The sequence below is a fragment of the Geotrypetes seraphini genome, chromosome 11 (genome assembly GCF_902459505.1).
Source record: "Geotrypetes seraphini chromosome 11, aGeoSer1.1, whole genome shotgun sequence".
In the NCBI taxonomy this organism is placed as follows: Eukaryota; Metazoa; Chordata; class Amphibia; order Gymnophiona; family Dermophiidae; genus Geotrypetes; species Geotrypetes seraphini.
Genome location: NC_047094.1, coordinates 66,300,745 through 66,324,867, shown reverse-complemented (window position 1 = coordinate 66,324,867; position 24,123 = coordinate 66,300,745). Strand labels below are relative to the sequence as shown.

The window sequence follows — 24,123 nt, the reverse complement described above, 5'->3', positions numbered from 1 at the left end:
GTGGAGTTTGAATTATATTCGGAAAAGGATGGGAAGCCAATGAAGTGACTTTAGGAAAGGAGTAACATGAGTAAAGCGGCTCTCCCGGAATGAGTGGTGCAGCCGAATTCTGGACGGATTGGAGGGGAGTGAGATGCTAAGCGGAAAGCCTGAGAGTAGCGAGTTGCAGTAGTCTAAGCGGCAGCAGCAGAGTCAGAGCAGCAAGAAGGCAGGAGTGAGTTTTTCGCTTCCTGCCTTGTCCCGTGCCGCTCCGTGAATGATGGTCCAGTACTGTAGGGCAGGAGCTTTCGGCCTCCTGCCCTTCTCTCCTGCTTTCTTCCCAGCGGCACTGGCAGAGCAGCAAGCAGGCAGGTACGAGTTTTTCGCTTCCTGCCTTGTCTTGCACGGCTCTGTGAATGGCTGCCCCAGTTCTCGCGAGAACTGGGACAGCCATTCACAGAGTAGCGCGGGACAAGGCAGGAAGCGAAAAACTCATACCTACCTGCTTGCCACTGCCGGTGCCGCTCGGGAGAAAGCAGGAGAAAGTTGGTTGATTATCGGCATTTGGACGACCGTCTTTTAGGTCATCAAAATGCTGACTTGGGCAGGTTTTTAGACATGTTTAAGTTTTTATTATAAGCCACATAGTGTCAACAATTAAATATTTAGATTTTTTATTCAGGTGTGAATTTTAGTGTTCAGTGTGTCAAGTATAAATCAAAAACTCATAAGTCTCACATAGTTTCCCATCTGGTCCATAAAAGTAATCAACTGTTTTCTGATTCATCCCAAATGCTTTCAGAGAATTTTAAATAAAGATGCATCCACCCAAAATGATGATGCATTAACAGGAGACGGAAATATTTTTTCTGGGGATCACAATACTAAACACTAATGACATCATGCAGGAGAACCTCAGCAGATCCTTTTCAATTGAAATGTAGGAAGTGATTTGTCCTTGTGAATAGGAAAAGCCCCTGGGGAAGATGGTTTTCCTAATAAGTTTTATAGGTCATTAAGAGTTGAATGCCCCCTTACTATTCTAAACATTCAAGGAAATCAAAGCATCAGGATGTCTGCCAAGGCAAGGAAACAGTGATTATTTCTGCAATACCTTAAAAGGGTAACAATTCTTGCAGAGTGGAGAATTACAGCCTCATGTCTTACTGAATACCATCAACAAAGTTTACACAAAAGATTTAGCTAAATAAAGAGGGGTAAATACTCAGCCAGCAGCGATGAGTTTTCTGCTGACCACAGCCAGTGCTATTCCCATATTCAATGTTAGGCCATGTCTGGGCTTAAACACTGAATATCCAGTTTAAGCAGCACCAGCTACCACATAGCTGGTTAAATCGATGTTCATAATTTAACCAGTCATACGTTCCACATAAAGATAGGACTGTTTTTTATGTGATTCCATTTATGTGGTTACCTGGGCGGGTTAAATGCTGGATATTAGTATTTAACCAACCAAGTGCTGATTTCACCTCCAGAATGCCGACAAAGTAGCCAGCTTTCACTTAGGCCTCAAACAATAATTTTCAGCAGCAATAACAGGTCGGAAGCCAATTTTTGGCCAGTTAAATCATTTTGGATATCAATCATTTTGTAATTATTGGAGAACCCTTTTGTTAAGAGTAGAACACAAATTGACAAAATGCAACGTCTATATAAGAACATAAGGGGGCCTGATTTTCGTTTGACATTTAAAATTAAATACCAACCACAGGCCTTAACTAAATACAATACAACACAGTGTCTTATATACCTCAAGTCTCTACAAGGAATTTATGCAGTTTACAATAAGAATTAAATCAAGTTTTGATGTTGCATTTTGGAGCACTAATCTATTCAGCAGACCTAAATTAAATAGATAACTTATTGAAGCCAATTTTCAGACTACAGGAGGTAGTTGTGGTAAAACCAGAAATTTAGGGGCAAATTCTATAAACGATGTCCTAATTGTAGGCAATGATAGGCATCCTACTGCTGTCTAACCAGCCAATTGGGATGCACATTTAAAAAAAAACACAAAAACAACACCCCGAGGCAGGCTGCCTACATTGTAGGGATTTTTGCAAGCCTAGGGAAGCATGTAGGGCCGCTTAAGCTCACCCAAGGCTAGGCGTGGGTGTGGTTTCACCGCAAGTGGCCTTAAGTGAGCTTAGGCGGCCCTAGGCATCTCCCTAGGGCCTCAATAGGTACCTGAAATATAGGCCAGCAAAATGTTGGCCTACATTTCAAATAGACGCGGCTGCTGAGCTGATCGTGGCAAGGGAATCTCCCTACTGCGATCAGTTTAGCAGCCACAACAGGAAACCCTTCCCCCATGAAGTCAGCCGACAGGAAGGATGCCCAGTCCCTCCTGCCAGACCACACCCCCGAAGATCACTGGCAGGAGGAATGCCCACTTCCTCCTACCGGAACTCCCCTGAAGATGTGCCCTCATCCTGACACCCCCCAAGTCCACCTGGATCCTCCCACTTACCTTTTTCATGTAGGCCAGCCAGAGGGATGCTTACTCCCTCCGGTTAGCAGGCCCGCCTCCACAGAATGGCGGGTCTTCCCCTTCCTGGTGCATCCTGGGATGCACTGGGGAGGGGTCTATGGCCCTGACTGGCCCATAGGAGGGGCCTTAGGCACCTGGGCCAACCAGAATCTTAGGCCTCCCTCCCAGTGCATTCTGGGATGCACTGGGAGTGGCCTAAGACTCCGATTGGCCAGATCCCATAGGCCACCCATGGTGATCTTCGGGGGATGGTGGCAGGAGGAATTCGGTACTCCTCCTGCTGTGGGCATTTGGGGGGGGCTTTGAGGGTTCTGGCAGGAGGGACTAGGTATCCCTCCTGCCATCCAACTTCAAAGCTGAGGGGGTTCCTGCCATTCAGCCGATCACAGCAAAGATTCCCTTGCCACAATCAGTTTAGCAGCAACGCGATTCTCTAACCGATGCCTGTGACATTGACTCTGGTTAGCGAATCGGGGTAGTTAGGCAGGATTAGGTGTCTGTCCATCAGGTGCAAATCCGGCGACCATCACTTAATTTTTGGTCTATGTTCAGCTGCATTTGACATTGCCCACCAAGCCAATATTCATCAGCTGACCAGTTAGGTCATAGTGACCAAACACAGACCTGCTCTTTAGGCAGGTCTATCTAGTAACAAGGTCTAATTGCATAAAATGGGACCTGAGCTAAAAACTGCACAAGTTAGTGTAAAACAGCACATCTCAATTGCAGCCCATATTGGTAACTACACCCCTTAGTGAGTTAATCATATTGATATTATTCATATAACATTTTTTTTTAACTATCTAGATAAGCAAGTTATGTTTTGGCTGCCCACTAGCAAATGAATAGTTTATTTTGAATATCAGGTCCAGATGTGCCATGCTGGGGCAGACCAAGGGTCCATCAAGCCAGCATCTTTTCCCTAACAGTGGCCAATTCATAGATATATTCCTTAAGCTCCCTTCCAGGATTATACTTATGTAATTCGTTTTCTATCCCTAAAGAGCTCAGGACGGGTTACAGGTAACAATTTGCCATAGTTATAGTAAAAGTTGTTATTTTTTTCTTGTACAAGAACATAAGAATAGCTTTACTGGGTCACACCAATGGTCCATCAAGCCCAGTAGCCCGTTCTCACAGTGGCTAATCCCAGGCCCCTAGGATCTGGCCAAAACCAAGAAGTTGCAACATTCCATGCTACTGATCCAGGGCAAGCAGTGGCTTCTCCCATGTCTTTCTCAATAATAGACTATGGTCTTTTCCTCCAGGAAATCGTCCAAACCTTTCTTAAAACCAGCTACACTATCCACTCTTACCACAACCTCTGGCAATGTGTTCCAGAGCTTAACTATTCTCCGAGTGAAAAAAATATTTCCTTCTATTGGTTTTAAAAGTATTTTCCTGTAACTTCATCGAGTGTCCCCTAGTTTTTGTACTTGTTCTACTATACTCAAGATTTTATAGACTTCAATCATATCTCTCCTGAGCCATCTCTTTTCCAAGCTGAAGAGCCCTAACCTTTTTAGTCTTTCCTCATACAAGAGGATTTCCATCCCCTTTATCATCTTTGAACCTCTTCTAGTGCTACTATATCTTTCTTGAGATAAGGAGACCAGAATTGATCGCAATACTCCAGGTAAGGTCGCACCATGGAGCGATACAGGGGCATTATAACATTCTTAGTGTTGTTAACCATCCCTTTCTTAATAATTCCTAGCATCCTGTTTGTTTTTGTTTTTTTGGTCAACTCCGCACATTGGGTGGAAGGTTTCATCGTACTGTCTACGATGATACCCAGATCCTTTTCTTGGGTGCTAATCCCCAAGGTGGTCCCTAGCATCTGGTAACTGTGATTCAGGTTACAATATTCTTCCAAATGTGCATCACTTTGCATTTGTCCACATTAAATTTCATCTGCCATTTGGACGCCCAGTCTTCCAATTTCCTACGGTCCACTTGCAATTTTTCACAATCAGCATGCATTTTAACAACTTTGAACAGTTTAGTGTCATCTGCAAATTTAATCACCTCACTTGTCGTTCCAATTTTCATATCATTTATAAATAAGCTAAATAGCACCGGTCCCAGTATAGACCCCTGCAGCACTCCACTGTTTACTCTCCTCCGTTGAGAAAAATGACATTTTAACCCTACCCTCTGTTTTCTATCCGATAACCAATTCTTAATCCACATATAAACTTTGCCACCTATCCCATGACATTTTAATTTTCTCAGGAGCCTCTCGTGAGGAACTTTATCAAAAGCTTTCTGAAAATCTAGGTACGTTAAATGTGTTGTAGTGAATTATCTTATATTTTTCCTTTCAGGGATAGAAAGGATAATATCAGATGATTTGTGTTATGTTGTTTGGTAGATCTTCCTAGTAGCTCAGCAAATTTGTGGAAGTTATTGGGAGATTCTTCGTGTAAGATGTTCTTGTGTTCTTATAATGTATTTTTGAGAACCTGTCAGAGCCAATCGCATTGCACCCTCAGATTGCAACATTCTGAGCAGTCGGTAAATTGCCATAACTTGTAATAGATACCAAGGAATCCCATGGTAAATAACTTTAAATATCAAAGTTAATGTTTTGAAAATGATACGTAATCATACGGGTAACCAGTGCAATTTCTTCAACCAAGGTGTTATATGGTCAAATTTTCTAACTCCACAAATTAGCCTTGCAGCCACATTTTGGACCATTTGTAAAGCTTTGCACTGAACTGTTGGAATTCCCAGATAAAGGCATTGCAGTAGTCTAACTTAGATGTTTATTAGGGTATCCCTATTGCAGGATCTCCTAGAAGTAGAGAAATCTTTGATTCTCTGCAAGGAGAACTGTTCCAGCAGTTGGTAATAAAACCCACCCAGGATGGGGCTATACTGGATTTAGTGCTTACAAACAGGGAAAGTGTTTCTGGTGTTATAGTGGGTGATCATTTGGTATCCAGTGATCGTTGCTTGGTGTAGTTTATATTAAGATAGATGTAGAGAGGGGTCATTTGAAAGTGAAGATTCTAAACTTTTAAAATAACTTTGATCAGATGGGGGATTATGTCAAGGAATTGTCTGGTTGGGAACATCTGAAAGAAGTAGGAAAGCAGTGGGCAAAACTGAAAGGAGCTATTGTAAAGGCAACAAACCATTTTGTAAGAAAAGTAAGTAAAAGTAAGAAAAAAAGAAGGCTGCTTTGATTCTTACAAGTAGTAGCTGAAACAATAAGGAAAAAGAGATTAACTTTCATAAACTTCAAAAGATTGCAGTAAGAAGAAGATAAACAGAAATATCTGGAAAAATTAAGAGAGACTGGTTGAGTAGCAGACACAGTAAAACGAGGGGATAATAATTTTTTTTTTAATTTATTAGTGATAGGAGGAAATGCAAAAGTGGCATTATGAGAAGCAAAGGTGACGGAGAGGAATATGTAGAAGCTGATAAAGATAATGCTGAATTGCTTAACAAATATTTCTGTTCTGTATTTACAGCTGAAGCACCAGGAGTGGGACCACAGAAAACAAAAGCAAATAGGACTGGAGATGTAGTAGATCCTGATTGATTTTCAGAGGGTTGTGTTCATGAGGAGATCGCTAAACTGAAGGTGGATAAAGCGATGGGGCCAGATGGTGTACATTCGAGGGTACTGAGGAAATGTAGAGAAGTTCTAGTGGCTTCACTGGCTGACCTTTTCAATGATCCTCTAGAGTCAGGAGTGGTACCGGAAGACTGAAGAAGGGTGGATGGTCCTTCTACACAAAAGTGGGAGTAAGAAAGAGGAAGGGAACTAAAGGCTGGTTAGTCTGACTTCGGTGGTAAGAAAATTAATGGAAATGCTTTTAAAACAGAGAATAGTGTAGTTTCTGAAATCCAGTGGATTACAGGACTCAAGGCAACATGGATTCACTAGAGGCAGGACTTGAGCAGTACTTTTGATCTGGTGGATCGTGAAATCTTATTAGGTTGTCTGGATACAATAGGGATCACAGGAAATGTCTGGAACTGGTTTCAGGGGTTCTTGAAAAAAAGATCTTATCAAGTACATAGTGAGGGTACATATTCTTCTTCCTGGAACAACCCATGTGGAGTTCCACAGGGTTCCCCATTGTCACCCACATTGTTCAATGTCTATCTTGTTTCTCTGGGAAATCTATTACAAAGTTTGAAAGTTACATTCTACATCTATGCATATGATATTATTTTATTGATTCCCATTACACCACTTACAACAGATATTGAGAACCATATTTCATTCATTTTAACTCAGACAGAAAAGTGGACTGTTAATGTTAAACTTAAACTTAACCCAGAAAAAAATAAGATTTTCCTTGCAAGTCCTACTGATAAAATCAAAGACAATGTGATATATCTCAAAGGTCAAGACTACCCGATTGCCACCTCCATAAAAAACCTTAGCAGTTACATTAGATCGTTATCTAACTTTAGAGATCCATACAGATCAAGTGCTTAAAAAATGTTTTGCTGCCCTATGGAAACTAAGAACTATCAAAAAATATTTTGACGTTACATCTTTTAGACTGTTGGTGCAGTCTTCTATCCTATCTATACTTGATTATTGCAATATAATATATCTGGGAGCTAACAAAAAAACCCTGAAAAGGCTAATAATAATTCAAAATACGGCAGTTTGTCTGATTTATGAGCTTAAAAAATATGATCATATTAGCCCATATTATCAGCAGCTACACTGGTTGCCTTTCGAAGCTAGGATGCTATTTAAATTTGCTTGTATTTGCTTCAAAACGTTGTTTGGCTTGGCTCCAGCTTACCTATCTTTACAGTTTGAGCTATATGGGATAAAAAAGTCTGCTCGAAGAATCAATTTCTTTGCCTATCCCTACACTAAAACATTGCCGTTATAAAAGATTTCTTGATAAAACGTTTGCATTTTGGGCAGGCAAATTGAACAATTGGTTAAGTACAATAATTTTCCTGACTCAGTCTTATTACACCTTTCGAAAATCTATGAAAACATATCTTTTGAAAAATTTGTCAATTAAACATCAATTATATTCTGTATTCTCTGAGAATGTATTGTCACTGAACTGTTCAGTCTTTCTTGAATGTGAACCGCCTAGAACTAAATGGTATGGCGATATACAAGAATAACGTTAGATTAGGTGTATTTAGATTTTAGCAAAGCCTTTGACAGTGTTATAGGTATCTAATAAATAAACCGAGTGTCCTCAGTATGGGCCCCAAAGTGATGGACTGGTTGAGTGGAAGACAACAGAGGGTAGTGGAGGGATGTTACCAGTGGTTCTTGGCACTGTTTTTTTTTACATTTTTGTAAGCAATATTGCTGAAGGGCTGACTGGTAAGATTTGCCTCTTTGTGAATGATACCAAAATCTGCAATAGAACAGACACCCCTGATGGTGTGAATAACATGAGGAAGGACTTAGCAATGCTTGAAGAATGGTCTGAAATTTGGCAGCTAAGATTTAATGCAAGGTCATGCATTTGGGCTTCAAAAACCAAAGGGAATGGTAGTTTAGGGGGTGAATAATTTTTGTGCTCGAAAGAGGAGTGGGACTTGGGTGTGATAGTATATAATAATCTTAAGGTAGCCAAAGAGGTTAAAAAAATCGACAACGAAAGCTAGAAGGATACCTGGGTGAATAGGGAAAGGAATGGCCAGTAAGAAAAAAGAGGTATTGATGACCTTGTATAAGACTGTGGCGAGACCTCATTTAGAATATTGTGTACAATTCTGGAGACCACATCTTCAAAAAGATATGAAAAGGATGGAGTCGGTGCAGAGGAAGGCTACTAAAATGGTTGCTCTTCGTTCTAAGGCATATGGGGACAGACTTAAAGATATCAATATGTATACTTGGGAGGAAAGGCGGGAGAGGGGAGATATGATAGAGACATTTAAATACCTATGTGGTATAAATACACGAGGCGAGTCTTTCATTTGAAAGGAAACTCCAGAGTGAGAAGGCATAGAATGAGGTTAAGAGGTGATAGACTCAGGAGTAATCTAAGGAAATATTTTTGCTACAGAAAGGGTGGTAGATGCATGGAATAGTCTCACAGTAGAGGTGGTAGAGACAAAGACTGTGTCTGAGTTCAAGAAAGCATGGGACAGGCACGTGGGTCTCTTAGGGAGAGGAGGAGATAGTGGATGCTGCAAACAGGCAGACTGGATGGGCCATTTGACCTTTATCTGCCAACACGTTTCTATGAATCTTTGAAATCCATTTGCCAGTGCCATTACTCCAGGACTGAGGGAAATATAAGAAGGGATGCCAGAAGAGGGCAGGATTTGGGAGATGGGGGAATGGAGCACCTCCACCCCTTCCCACTTTCATACTGGTCTAAAATAAAAGTAGCTGTGAATAGGCAAGACGAGTTCATTCCTGGCCAGGTGTTTTTCCTCCTGCATATTACATCATAGTGATCAGATAAAGTAAACTGATAAATATTTGTTATGTGTAAACTCCGACATCTAGTGAAAACCCAGAGAGGAGAGGCAAAGAAAAGAGAAGAGACAGAGTTTCGAGGGGAACAGTAAAACAGAGTGATGCAGAGATAAGGCAGAGACAGATGGGGGTGGATGCAAAGGAGAAGCAAGACTCATGCAAATGTGCTTTCTCCCTTTCTCCCCCCTCTCTCTCTTTCCCTCTCCCTCCCTGCCTCCTTCTGTTGATCTAACTTTAGCTGTGTATTTTCAGTGCTGTTTGGAAGCTGCTGTGTGGGAACCTGTTGCAGAACTTGAAATGAGGTGGAGGAGTAAGCGTTCTTTGGACAACCTGGGTGCTTTGACCTGCTTTTTTCTCCTGTTCCAAGACCGCCACTCTCACTCCCACAGCAAGATGAGGGAAGACAGTGGAAGGGCAATTGTTTAATCTAGGAATGAGCACCATTCTCACACAAAGCACATTGTCTGAATTCCAGAAGGCAGATCCCAAGCCCAGCCCTGCCTAAGAGCAACTTCTCCTCAGGGTAACCTGGCACAGCTTCCACAAGAATTCCTTTCATGTCTTTCCAAAAAAAGGTTAAACCTGAGTTGTGCAGACAGAAGGCAGATCCTGGTGAGCCTTTTATTTGCCGCCTTCCCTGAGCTTAGCAAGATCTGAACCAACCCTTCACACCTCCTTCTCTCCCCCTCTCCTGCAGCATCCATTTATTCTGCAAGAGGAGAAAAAACAGGGAGCTCTATCCTATATACCAGAAACTAGAGCACAGTTCTTCAACCGCCGGTCCGCGGACCGGTATCGGTCCGCAGGAAATTTTTGCCGGTCCGCGCAGGACCGGCAAGATTGACTCATTTGAACTTCCTGCCGGTCCGCGCAGGACCGGCAAGATCAGCATCGGAAGCGTGCGCTGGGCCGGAGAGATCTTGGGGAGCCTCCGACAGTGGCTTTCTCCCCTCTCTGCAGCTCTCCTTTACTTCCCAGCGCAGCGATTCACGAAGGCAGCCTCGGGGCTTTTGCTGAGTCGCGGCTGCCTCTGATGATGCAACTTCCTCTTTCCTCAGAGGCGGCGCGACCCAACAAAGGACCCGAGGCTGCCTTCGTGAATCGCTGCGCTGGGAAGTAAGAAGAGCTGCTGGGAGGGGAGAAAACCACTATCAGTCTGGGAAGCTGCTGGGCAGGGGAAAAACGGGACAACTGCTACTGGAAAGGGAGAAGGAGAGATGCTTCTGGGAGGGGAGGAGGGAAAGGAATCTGGGAAGCTGCTGGGCCAGGAAAAAAAAGGGACAGCTGCTACTGGACAGGGAGAAGAAGAAGGAGAGATGCTTCTGGGAGGGGAGGAGGGAAAGGAATCTGGGAAGCTGCTGGGCAAGATAAAAAAAGGGACAGCTGCTACTGGACAGGGAGAAGAAGAAGGAGAGATGCTTCTGGGAGGGGAGGAGGGAAAGGAATCTGGGAAGCTGCTGGGCAAGGAAAAAAAGGGACAGCTGCTACTGGAGAGGGAGAAGGAGAGATGCTTCTGGGAGGGGAGGAGGGAAAGGAATCTGGGAAGCTGCTGGGCAAGGAAAAAAAAGGGACAGCTACTACTGGAGAGGGAGACGGAGAGATGCTGCTGGGAGGGGAGGAAGGGAAGAGAGTTACTGCTGGACAGGAGGAGGAGGGAAGGGAGAATGAAAAAAGGAAGGAAACAGCTGGCAGAGAGATTAGAGGAGGGGAAGGGGAGACACAGGCATGAGAAAGTAGAGAGATTGATGATAGGAAGGGGTCAGCAGAAAAATAAGCAGAGGGACAACGATGATAGATCTGGTGTAGAAGAGATAAAAATGAAGAGAGCAGTGAAGCTGGAATGAATCATGTAAATAGGAGAGAGGGGCACAAGCTGGATGGAAAGGGGAGAGGGACATAGAAAGAAGACAGATACCATATGGAAGGGGGAGAGGACAGATAGTGGATGGAAGGGGCAGATGCTGGATTGAAGAGACAGAGAGGGCATACGCTGGAAGGAAGAGAGTGAAAAAAAGATTGAAAGCAGAAACCAGAGACGACAAAAGGTAGAAAAAAATAATTTTATTTCTATTTTGTGATTAGAATATATCAGATTTGAAATATATATCCTGCTAGAGCAGGTGTTAGACATAACTGGGGACTGCAAAACCCAGGCAGTGCTTCTTTAGCTTTCAGCTGGCTTAGGGCGCTCTCTGACCAGGGGGCAGTTGCCCTAGTTGCACTCCCCTAAAACTATTCCTGTCATGTGTTACTTCAGTATTCTGTTAGCATGATATTTCTGTGTAGCATTCTGTAATAATTTGGCTTGTTCAGTTTTCTTGATAGTAGAGGGGATATATGTGAAGGGGAGGGGAGACAGGGGTTTTGTTGATCCTTGCTCTGAATTATTTGTATTTATAAAATGACAATTCTACAGAATATTGTTTCTTTTTATACTTTAATAAAATACATTCAATATAAAATCATAACTGAGGCTTGTGTGGATGGGATCAGATGATTTGTGGGGACCGAGCTCGCGGAGATGGGGCGGAAACGGGATTTTTAAATTTTAGTCCTAGTAGTTTGCCGGTCCACAAAATAATTATTTTTTTTCTGCCGGTCCACGGGTGTAAAAAGGTTGAAGAACACTGAACTAGAGCTGCCCAATTTCTCGATTCGAACCGATTCACTCTGGCTGAATCAATTCGAATTGATTCGTTTTGGGTTTTTTTTTTTTTAAATCAACCTTACCGATTCAGTGGTCAGATCTCAGCTCCTTCTCTTCCACAGCAGCAACAGGATTGCGATTGGAGTGATGGTGCAGTCAGAGGAGGCAGCTATAAGAGCAGAGCTTCCTCCTGCTACAGAGCCACAGGAGCAGCTCCTGCAGCTAATTCCCCAACAATCTGAGGCGAGCATCTATGAGTTGCACTACAAAGCAAGGCTCTCGGGGCCGGGCAGAGCTGCACATGCACAGGGGGCTGGCAGTTGTAGAAATAGTCATCAGAACAAGGGGACATGGGGGCATTGGCTCACCCCAAATTGTGTCCTTCGGTTTTTCCTCATTCCCTTCCCCGGGGCCCCCCCTTCCACGCTCCTACCTTCCCAGCCGGCACTGCTTTGCCTTATATGCTAGCACTGCCAGCTGGTTGGCTGGCCAGTTCAAGTCTCCTCTTCATGGCAGACTGCCACAGAGAGGACACGAATCGGCCATCCATCCAGCCGGTAGTGCTAGCTTGTAAGGCAAAGCACTGCCGGCTGAAAAGGTAGGAGTGTGGAAGGGGAGCTGCAGGGGAGGGAATGAGGAGAGACCAACAGCTGGGGGAGGGAAGGTAGGAGAGAAAAGACTGAACTGCAAAGGGAAGTGAGTGAGTGAGTTAGAAAGGAAGGAGAGAGATACCTGATTTGGGGGGGGGAGGAGAAAGACATCACAAAGGAGGAAGAGAGAGAGACCTGCAGAGAGAGAGGGAGGGAGAGAGATGGTAGACAGTGGGAAAGAAATAGAAATTGGTATGGCAGTGGAAAGGAAGGTACAGAGAAGAAAGATGGATGGTGAGCATGGAGAAAATGTCAAAAGGGAAGGAGACCCACCGAGCTAACAGAAGACAAACAAAAACTAGAGCCTGGGGACCAACATTATTTGAATAATAAAATGACCAGAAAAATAAAGGTAAAAAAAATAATTTTATTTCCTATTTTGTGATTACAATATGTCAGATTTGAAATGTGTATCCTTCCAGAGCTGGTGTTAGACAGAAAGCATGAACTTTTTTGGTTGTTTTGTTTACACTACAGCACTGGCAAAAGTGGGTGGGGTGGGTGAAGAGGCTACAAAATAAACCCAAAAATCACCCAATTGGGCAGGAAAATCAAATTGAATCAAAAAATAGATTCAATAGGCCGAATCAAATTTGAAAAATTTTTCCCTGAATTAGGCACACCCTACCTTGTACCACACACCCTACCTTGTACCACATGATCCTACTTTTCCACATCCTGTCCTAATGTAACCTCATTATCTCTCTCATATTCCCCAATCTATCTCTCACACTCTGTCCCAGTGTGCTCCAACTTTCAATTCTGTACCACTGAATCCCAGGTTTTCTCATTCTGTCCCACAACACCCCAAATTCTACCTTACATTATTCAATCTCACCTTCCCAGAGTCTGTCTGTGTACCCCACTTATACTGCACCATCTTACTGCATTACCAGTCATCTCTATGACCTCAACCTCTCTTATATTCCATCTTCTACCCTTGTCCCAGTCTACTCCGACAACCACTTCTGTATATCTCAATCCCACCCACCTACTGTATACCACATTTATTCATCCAGTATCCCTCAAACTAATCTCTGGATGTCACAATCATTCCTTTATGCCTCAATCCCTACTCCCTTGCCCTCCAGCCCTAGCTATCTCTCTCACACCCCAAAATCCCATCCTCCACACCCTTACCCTTCCTCCCTTTCCCGCAGGCGCATGCCTCACCGTATACTTTAAGGCTGGTCATGCCCTCGCCGTTCCCTGCTGCACCAGCCATCACCTGGCAATAGAAAACCCTCTCATCGGTCACTTCCACGCCTGTGATCCTGAGGCTGAAGTCCTGGTCAACAGAGATCTTCTCTGTATACTCTGTATTGCGATCAATCGAGGTGCCGATTTCATCCCGATATGCAATGCGCCGGCGCTCTTCATTCTTATCTTTCTGTAACCAATCAATAGAAAGAGATGCAAAGAAATCCAGATCAGAACCAGAAATAGAATCAGACCTCGATTAGAACACAGAGTGGAGGGATCAGAGCCGGAATGGGCCCTGCGCAGAACTCAGGGAGGAGACATCCACACAAATCAGAATTACAATCAAATGACATGCAAGAGATGTATGAAAAGACTCACAGAGATAAAATGATAGAGGTTTATACTCATGAGTGGAATGGAACAAGTAAATAGGAAATGGTTATTTACCCTTTTGTATGGTACCAGGACTAGGGGACACACCATGAAACTAACTGGTAGCAAATTCAAAGCATATTTAAGAAAGTATTTCAGTCAATGCACAATTAAGCTGAAAAATTTGGTTTTTACTAATAACATATGTGGGTTTAAAAATAAGGTTCGGGTGAGGTTTTTTTTTAAATTTTATTTATAATTTTTCATAATACAATTCATAAAGAACAGTAAAGAATGAAGATAAACATTAGTAAAACATACAAACATAAAGAATTACTTAAAGACAGAATCTTCCTAGCCCACTACAATGGAGAAGTTACTGGTATTATTACAAATTCAAATTATATAGGAAACTATAAGCTCAGGAAACTAAAACCCTGAGCTAAACCATCTTAGTGCTTTTTACTAACTCCAAACCAAGATCAGTCCTTATTATTATCCTGTACTTGTTCCCGTGAATCTGGTCCTTGTTCTCGTAAATCTTGAAACTGTTGCAAGTGTATAGGGTCCCAAAAAATAAATTCTTTCTCCGGAAGTTTAATAACGCACTTGCAAGGAAACTTTAAGAAAAATAATGCATTCAAGGCTAACGCACGGGACTTTAAATTAAGAAATTATTTTCTTCGATATTGGGTTGCCCTAGCAATGTCAGGGAATATTATAAGTAAGGGCTCCTTTTACTAAGCTGCAATAGTGGTTTTAGCACACGCTTACTGTGTGTTAAATTGCCGCATGTGCTAGACGCTAACGCCATCATTGAGCAGGCGTTAGTTCTAGCCACGTAGCGCGGGGTTAGCACGCGCGGCAATTCAGCGCGTGCTAAAAATGCTATCGCAGCTTAGTAAAAGGAGCCCTAAATCACCACAAAATTTCATAGATCTATTTTTGAAATATAGGGCACCTTTTACAAAGGGGCGTTAGGGCCTTAACGCGCAGAATAGCGCGCACTAAAATGCCACGCGTGCTAGCTGCTACCGCCTCCTCTTGAGCAGGCGGTAGTTTTTCATGTAGCGCGCGCTATAGCTTGCGCTAATCCGGTGCGTGCGCTAAAAATGCTAGCACACCTTTGTAAAAGGAGCCCAGAATCTCATAATCATGTTTTTATCCAATTCACTTAAGCAAGTGATCACAAGGGTAGACCTAGTTAGTATAGTATCTTGGGAATCCTCAATATAATTAGTTAAATTGAACTCTGTAGATACTAACAGGTCTAATCCCTGATCAGATGTTACCTTTTTGTCACAATTTGAATAAGCTCCACATTTGTTAATCCTAGTACCTCCGTTTGGATGAGGTTTTTAAAGCTAAGCTCCTTTTACTCCTACTAGTCAAGTAAACATGGGGATGGCCACCTCATATGTTTGGCAGTGAGTAACAAAGGATCAGCTGAGTACTTCCAAGTAACCCCTAGTAGTCGCCGTCAGAGGCTCAATGGATCAGTGTCAGGTCAAAAGCGCGCCGGGACAAAGCCGCGCGCAGACAATTGAGCGCAGCGCGGAGGCGCGCACCGTAGAAAATTACTGTTTTTACGGCTCCGACCGGGGGGGGGCGTGGGGAGGGAACCCCCCCCCACTTTACTTAATAGAGATCGCGCTGCGTTGTGGGGGGTGGGGGGGGTTGTAACCCCCCACATTTTACTGAAAACTTCACTTTTTCCCTGTTTTTAGGGAAAAAGTTAAGTTTACAGTAAAATGTGGAGGGTTACAACCCCCAAACCCCCCACAATGCCAGCACGATCTCTATTAAGTAAACTGGGGGGGGGGGCTCCCCAACAAAACCCCCTGTCGGAGCCCCTAAAAACTGTAATTTTCTTTGGCGCACGCCTCCATCTTGCGCTCAGTTGTTGGCGCGCGCCTTTGTCTTTCGTGGGGTTGTCTATGAACCCAATGGATCAGTGGCCTGAGCTCGCATTGTTCTTCTTATGTTAACCAGAATCAGAGCAATACGTAGCAGAATCAGAACTGAACCTTTTTTTAAATTTCATGTGCATTACCATTCATCTCTATAACCTCAACCTCTCGTATATGCTATCTTCGATCCTTGTCCCAGTCTACTCTGACCATCGCTTCTGTATATCTCAATCTCATCTGCTGATTAACTGGTTAGTGCCGCTGATATCAGCCTTAGCCACTAAAGACAGAGTCAGAGATTTGGGGGGGGCGGTCCGAGGGCAGAGTGGGTACTTATGTGGTGAAGTGCTCAGATTCAGCACTTAACCTTCTAAATTAACCAGACAAATTGGACCACATAAAACTCAGTGCTATCTTTGTCCAATTTCACTTAGGCAGTTAAATGCTGAATTCCACACTTAACCAGATAAGGAATAGCCAGGCACACAAACACAGATACTCAATACCACTGCTCAGACATGACTTGGAATGGAAATATCTGGACAAAATGTAGGTGGCGGCCAAAGATCGCTGACCACCATGGCTGAATATTTACCCCATTATTATTATTATTATTTTACACAGTACATAACAAAAACAAAGATGTGTCTGGTATCACTGGAGAATTCAAGCTTCATCTGCAAGCTTAGGAATTATCCAGGTATCTTCGTAAAATGTAGCCTGAACCCAGCAAAACTGTTTTCTATTAAGTCCACTGTTGTCAAATCTGAATTTTCAAGGTTTTATAGAAATTTGTCTAGTCTTGGTGTAACGCTACCTAAGGCTCCTACAACAGTGGTGATAATCCAACATGGTTGATCCTTTATTCATTTTTCCAATTCTTTGTCTTTAATTCTTGTGACTCCTGGTATCATAATGTTGATGAAAATCACAGTAATATTTTTTAATTACTTTTACATAGTAGAGAAAGCTACAAGAAATGAGGAGAGAGGAAGTATCAGAGCCCAAATTACTCTCAGATCCACACTGCTAGACTCTAAATATCAAGGTGGCTCCAGTCTGAACAATATTACCTGCTGGAGTCCCATCCCAACTCCCACCCCTATCCCAATACTTACTATAAACCACTGCACACTGTAATCCGCAGGTCTCTCTGTGATCGTATGAGTGCAGGGAATGACGATGTTCTTCAACAGTTCTGCTTCTACAAATTCTGGCACAGAAACTACCACTTCTGCAAAGCAAACTGGAGGGAGAAGAGAAAGCAAGAGTTAAACTCTAAGGACCACAAAAGAGCCAGTAGGGGAAAGAGAAGTTGAAGGTTAATACCCAGCTCAGGTAAAAAAAAAAAAATTGAGGAACACAAAATGCATTCAGATGTATCTATAAACTTGGGGCTAGATTCAGTAAACTCACCGATCAAGTCCTGACCACTTTGCGACCTGATTTCCCTCCGACCCGATTCACTAACCTCGTGGCCCATCATCCTCCAATCCGATCCGATCATGCAAATGAAGGGAAACGGCAGGCAGCGATTCACTAACAAAAAAACTGGAACACTGAGTGGGCTGGCCAATCAACAAACAAGCGACTACTGGGGACCAGTCGCTCACATCGTTTCTGACTGCTTCTCCTGCTTTCTGCCCCGATTTCCCCCCTGATTCTGTCCTGATTGCCGCCCTGCTTCTGCCCCGACTCTCCTGCTCTCCTGCTCTCTCTGGCCCAACTTTCCAGCTCTCTGCCCCCGACTCTCCTGTTCTCTGCCCCAATCGCTGCCTTGCTTCTGCCCTGACTCTACAGATGGTCTGCACATGCGTCGGGATCGCTATTCAGCGATCTGTGCAGTCAGTTAGGGGCATGATTCCGAGCGTCCTCATTTGCATGAGGACGCTTCGTGAATCAGCCCCCCCCCCCCACCCACGGATCGGATCTAATCCGTGGGCTTAGTGAATCTAGCCCTTGGTTTTTCTTTGCTACTGAGAACTTAAGAAGTGTTCTTAGTTAATTTAATTATGCTGATTTCAGATCTGTAGTTAGATTGTGAGCCTTTGGGACAGTTAGGGAAATTTCCAAGTACCTATCTTATTTATTTTTATCTATTGTATCTTTTTAATGCATCATTTTTGTAAACCGCTTAGAAACCTCACGGTTATTAGCGGTATATAAGAATTAAATTAAATTAAATTAAATTAATTGAAATTCAGCTAGCACATCAGGTTTCTGAGATACACATTACTGATTTTTTAGACAGTGTGCCATATCGACACAATATTGCGAGTATGAACTGTGTCCCACCAAACTTGTGTTAAGGAGTTTACTCTGAAAACAAACATGAAGTCAATAAGGAGACATGTTACAGCATCTATTTACACCTCTCTTAACTCACACAAAAGTGATGTCAGCATGTTCAGAAATGTTTGAGACACTTGCTTTTACACTTGTACTGTACATTTGTTCCTCTTTGCAAGAACCAACAATAGTCTCCCATCATACTGGGATTGAACTTTCCCTGAAATCTGTTTTCCCTCACCTTGATATCTTGTTGAAATCTTTCCCCATGCTCATCGCAGACATCACCAAAATTGGGTGGGAAGAAGTTGAGATGAGAATGCAAGAAGTGTATTTTAAGTGACATTCTGGCACCCATTAGCTGATATGCTGTCAGCATGGTCGCCACAAGCTCGGGATAGTTCTCTGATCTGTGATTACCAAGAAAATTCTGAACCAGCACAAATACTTCCCATGCTGCTGATTCAGTTGGGTTCAGCTTCTGTTTGAACGCATCATCAAGGATCAGTTCACGGATTTCGGATCCAGCAAACACACCTTCTTTGATTTTGGCTTCACTTTTCTCAAAACCAAATGTACTTCTTAGGTGCTGAAACGCATCACCATTTCTGTCCATTGCCTTAACAAAATTTTTCAGCAGACCCAGTTTTATATGAAGTGCTGGAAGATAGATTTTCTCATGATGTACTAACAGCAGGTGCTTCACACTGTATCTGCCAGATACAGATTCATCTCAGTTTGGCCATTGTTTCTGCTTGTAGTGGTTGGCATCATCACGACTGTTCCAAAGACACAAGAAGCGAATCTATTTGGTGTACCCCAGTTGCAAACCCAGAAGTATTGACACAACTTTGTATGAACTTTGAAGTCTGCTGGACAGATTCTTTCACTGATCTTGTGCAGTATATTGTCCGCAGACATAACATAAATTATCAGGATGGTTAACACAACCTTATCTGTTCATAATTATAATATCTTAGACAAAACAAACAAAATATAAAAATTCACAGGTTGAAAAAGCAGAACAATCACTTTTTAGTATAAACTTTCAAATTACTGGCATATGTGATCAATGAGCTGTCCTAAAATGCAATATTGTGTTACAGAAACAGTAAAATACCGACGCTTCACGGTAGCGTTATTGACGAAAATGATATGAACACAAATTGACACATAACTTAAAAACAGGATGTGATAGACAAAAACTGTTTTCAGATATAGAGTCAGCATGTGGCCCTTGTTAAAGTACAGGTGACAGAACTCAGCAGCAAAATGCTTGTTGACCAGTGTTATTATTATTATACACATGACACAAAGATTTGTCTGGTATCAATGAAAAATGTGAGCTTGATCCAGAAGCTTAGGAATCTTTGTATCTTAGATATCTTTGTAAAATGTAGCTTGAACTCAACTACTATATATATTCAAATATAAACCGAGATTTTTAGGTCTCGGTTTATATTTGGATAAGCGCTGACCCGGCCCCTCTTGAATCTTTGCAGGCATTTGGCCAGGCCTGCAGTAAGACCTGGTGGTCCAGTGGTGGGCTGTGACAGGAGCAATCCCTCCCGTCTCCTCCCCTATCCAATTTTAACAATTTTATCTCCCTCCTACCACCTCTTCCCCCTCCCCCCGTATCTTTTAAATCCCTGATGGTCCAGCAGTGGGCCTGGATAGGAGGTATTCCTTCCGTCTCCTGTTCTGGCTGACTTTAAACAACTTTTCTCTCCCTCCTGCCCCCTCTGCGTACCTGTTAAGTTGCTGGTGGACCTTCCTTTGCTCCTGCCCATGCAAAGCCACTAGCTAATGGGCTGCTAGGAGTTCTTGTTGTCTCACAAGAATTTGCAGAAGCCAATTAGCTTGGCAGCTCTGCACGGGCAGGAGCAAAGGAAGGTTGCTCATGCTGCGATTCACTACTGGACCACCAGGGACTTGAGAGGTGCACGGAGGGGACAGGAGGGAGATAAAAGTTGCTTAAAGTCAACCAGGGCAGGAAATGAAAGGGATCCCTCCTGTCCCAGTCAACCGCTGGATCACAAGGGATTTAAAAGGTATGCGGGGGGGGGGGGTGTAGGGGTGGTGGGAGGGAGATAAAAATTGTTAAAATTTGCTACATTAGGAGAAGGAACAGATCTCTCCTTTCCTAGCTCACTATAAGGCATCATGAGGGGGGGGACAGGGTACAGAACCTGGCACGGCAGGAAGAAGGGGTGCTGGATACAGAGACTGGCAGGGCAGGGAGGGAAGGGGACTGGGTACAGAGACTGGCATGGCAGGCAGGGGAGGGAGGGAGCTGTATGCAGAGCCGGGCAGAGCAAGGAGGGAGGGCAAACAGGGTGCAGAGCCTAGGAAGGAAGGGAGATAGGTGCAGAGCTTGGCAGGGCAGGGGAGGGATGGGGGTGCTGGAAGCAGAGTCTGGTAGGGCAGGGCACTTTTTTATTCCAGTCAACCTTTTTTTCTCCTTTTTTGGGGGAAAAAAGGTTACCTAAGTTTATATTCGGTTTATATTCAAGTATATACAGTAATCTGTTTTCTGTAAATCCATTGTTGCCAAATCTGAAATTTCAAAGTTTAGTAGAAATTTGCCAGCCTTGGTGTAATGCTGGCTCAGGCTCCTACAATATGGATAACACAATATGGCATATTCTGGAGAACTGCCTGAGGAGGTGTTATGTCAAGGCTGGAAAATTTTCTAAACAATCTTAAAAATTTAAGATGATCAGGTCAGCAAAAACTACTGAAGAAGTATACAAATATATCAACAGCCCCCTTTCCCTCACGTAACCTTCTTACTGCCCCCCAACAAAATGATAAAAATTCCATTCTCCCCCATCACATCCATCCAATAGTACCTTATAATAATCAAAATTATCCCAAAAATAAAAACCTAAAAACACTAAAAACTTTCACCGCCCCCCCCCCCCTTCTATCCCCTTACCTAACAGTGAAATCAGCCTTCCTTTCAGCACCCATCACCTTACTAACAGGAGGGGCACAAGATCTGCAGAGTATGTATCTTGGGGTGGCTGTTTTCAGAGTTGACCCTTCCATTCAGCAAATGTGTTTTTCACAAATGGCTACACTTTTCAGCCCCTACTGACTTCTGAAAATGGGGAACCCACAAGGCCCACATCCCTCTGAATCTCCCACAGACTGCCCCTGGCTGTTTATTAAGCACCGTGGCTGCAAAGAATGCAGGGACTTAGATGAGATGAAAGGTGAGGTAACAAATACCCATTATCTTCATTACTGCAACATTAAGCCGCTGAGCTTCCACCCTCTGATCCTCCCTCTGGATTCAGCCCATCATGAGAGCCTCCACTCTGCTTTTGGCCAAATTAGTGAATCCTGCTAGAGCCACTGAAAAACTGCACTTGCCCAGGACCTCTGGTTTCCCCCAGGGAGTGACCTTTACTTCAAAAATAAAATGCAATTTTCCAGTGCACTATAAAAATAAACATTACAGGTCATGCCACCAGTTCTAATAAAAACTGTAAAATTATTCCCTACATTCCTGAGTCACTCAACAGACAGCCTGGCTCAAGCTGGCTGGAATAAGAATGGGTCCCTAGTATTCAGCATATCTCAGTTGCATGGGAACAGAGATGCCAATACCCAGTTCTAGGCTAGAGAATCTGGAACAATCCTGGTTTAGAACTTATATCCCAAAGATTTTGTAGTGCCTGATCCTCAGAGCCAGGTCAAGGGACTGTAGAACCCTGAGCCAACTTCTGCATCAGTGTGCTCCCCCCTCTCTCTCAAGTCCCCCCACCTACACACCCACACTAGTAATAAAGGACACCAAAATCCCATATCCTGGTCCAGCATCTTTCCCTCCTCTCCCCTTCTCCTGCTCGGGGTAGGGGGGAATAGAGAGGGAGAGATGATGAACCAGAATGTTAGCACCCTTTATCACAGGAATCCCAAGCATGTGCCTCATCTAGTCCATACGTTGAGCTGGCCCTGCCCCTTGAAATCAATGCTACAAACCCATAATGCACCTGGATGGGGTGGACATACAGGACTGTCACCAAATCTCCAACCTGGAATTGGGTATCTCTGATACCCAGCATGCCTTGATCAAAGGGGTAAGTTAGGATACGGATAAAAGAGATGTGTGGTCTACATGGGGCAATGAAGTGTTAAGTGACTTGCCCAGAGTCACAAGGAGCTGCAGTAGGAATCAAATTCACAACCTCAGGGTGCTGAGGCAGCTGTTCTAATCATTAGGCCACTCCTCTCTGATACTCAGTATACCTGAGTTGTGCATCCCAGATTTTTGTCTTGCCAATCTGGAATGTTTGGGCAGAGTCAGAGGGGTGGAGCAGGGAGGAGCTTTCCAACTGCAATTTTTCATCATAAAAATTACAATCTTCACCTCTCTCTCTCTTCTGCCCTTTCAGTCCACCAATTTCCACCTGTCTCACCTCCCTCTTCCACTCGTTATCTCCACCCCCTTTTTTCTCTGCCTTTCCAGTAAAATATCTCTACCTCTCCCCCCCCCTCCCCCCCCCCCCTGTTTTCAGTCCAGCTATACCCACCTCTCTCTCTCTTCTGCCCTTCCAGTCCACTTATCTCCACCTTTCCCCTCCCCTTCCAGTAAACCCTCTCCACTTCTGGACTCAGTTCAGCACTTGCACCTCTCTCTTTCCTTTCTAGTCCTACATCTAATTCTCTTCTAATCCCTCCCCCAGGGCCCCCAAAACTTCCCTTCATGACTTGTAGCTTCTTCCCTCTGGTGTCAACATGAGGAAGTGCCGTGCTGTGATACGGAGGTTCTATTCAACCACAAAGTGTATCTCTGCCAGGTCCTGCCCACTTTAAAGGAACGTCCTATTGTTAGAGGGGGTGGGACCTGTCAGAGATGCACAATGTGGCTCAGGAGAGCTTCCATATTACAGCACGGCACTTCCTCATGTTGAAACCAGAGAGAAGAAGCAGGTAGCGGAAAGGGAGGCTTGAGGGGAGAAGCTGACCCCCCAGAAGTAAGTGGTGGCAAGAAATGGAGAGCTGGATTATGTGAGAGGAGGCAGGTAGGGCAATGGAAAACTACGCTATGGCACTTCTGTCCCCATTACTAAAACTGGAAACAAATTGTTGCCAAACAAGGAGGAATCGGGGACAGGGGTCTGAAATTTGGGATGTCCGGTAGAGAATGGCACAAGGACAAATTTTTTCCCCGTCCCATGCCCCTGAGTTCTTTCCTGCCCCGTCCCTGCAAACTCCGTCCTCATCTGCACAAGCCTCAAACACTGTAAAACCGTAAGTGTTCGAGGCTTGTGCGGTTAAGGCAGAGCTTATAGGAATGGGGTAGGGACAGGGACTGCCACAAAACTCACGGGGACGGGATGGGGAAATTGAGTTCCTTGCGGAGACAAGGAAAAATGTTATAATGCCCCTCATCTGGAGAATTGTGTTCAATTCTGGTCTCCTTATCTCAAGAAAGACATAGTGGCGCTAGAAAAGGTTCAAAGAAGAGCGACCAAGATGGTAAAGGGGATGGAACTCCTCTCGTATGAGAAAAGACTAAAATGGTTAGGGCTCTTCAGCTTGGAAAAGAGACGGCTGAGGGGGAGATATGACTGAAGTCTACAAAATCCTGAGTGGAGCAGAACGGGTAAAAGTGGATCGATTTTTCGCTCCGTCAAAAATTACAAAGACATAGGGACAATCGATAAAGTTACAGGGAAGTACTTTTAAAACCAACTGGAGGAATGTTTTTTCACTCAGAGAATAGTTAAGCTCTGGAATGCGTTGCCGGAAGATGTGGTAAGAACAGATAGCGTAGCTAAGGTTTGGACAAGTTCCTAGAGGAAAAGTCCATAGTCTGTTATTGATAGCATGGAATATTGCTACACCTTGGGTTTTGGCCAGGTACTAGTGACTTGGATTGGCCACCGTGAGAACGGGCTACTGGGCTTGATGGACCATAGGTCTGATCGAGTGGGGCTGTTCTTATGTCTGGTAACCCTAAACAGAGGATATGGCTTGGATAGAAAAGGCCTTAATAATATTCAACCTGCTTTTCAGTTGCAGTGGCCAACCTAGGGTAATGAGGAGCACCTTATAGGTTATCTGAACAAACACTCCTCTCTTTCACCACCATCTCTCCTTTTTAA

General features: G+C 43.8%; 1 protein-coding gene across 1 annotated transcript in view; it reads right to left on the bottom strand.

Annotated features, from left to right (window-relative positions):
- The window catches only part of LOC117369054 (basal cell adhesion molecule-like), a 104,032-nt gene that overhangs the window by 40,641 nt on the left and 39,268 nt on the right, over window positions 1-24,123 (bottom strand). The window contains exons 2-3 of the mRNA XM_033962964.1: window positions 16,834-16,961; window positions 13,404-13,620 (exon numbers count right to left, since the gene is read on the bottom strand). Coding sequence (XP_033818855.1) covers window positions 13,404-13,620; window positions 16,834-16,961 — 345 coding nt within the window. The remainder of the gene's footprint in view (window positions 1-13,403; window positions 13,621-16,833; window positions 16,962-24,123) is intronic.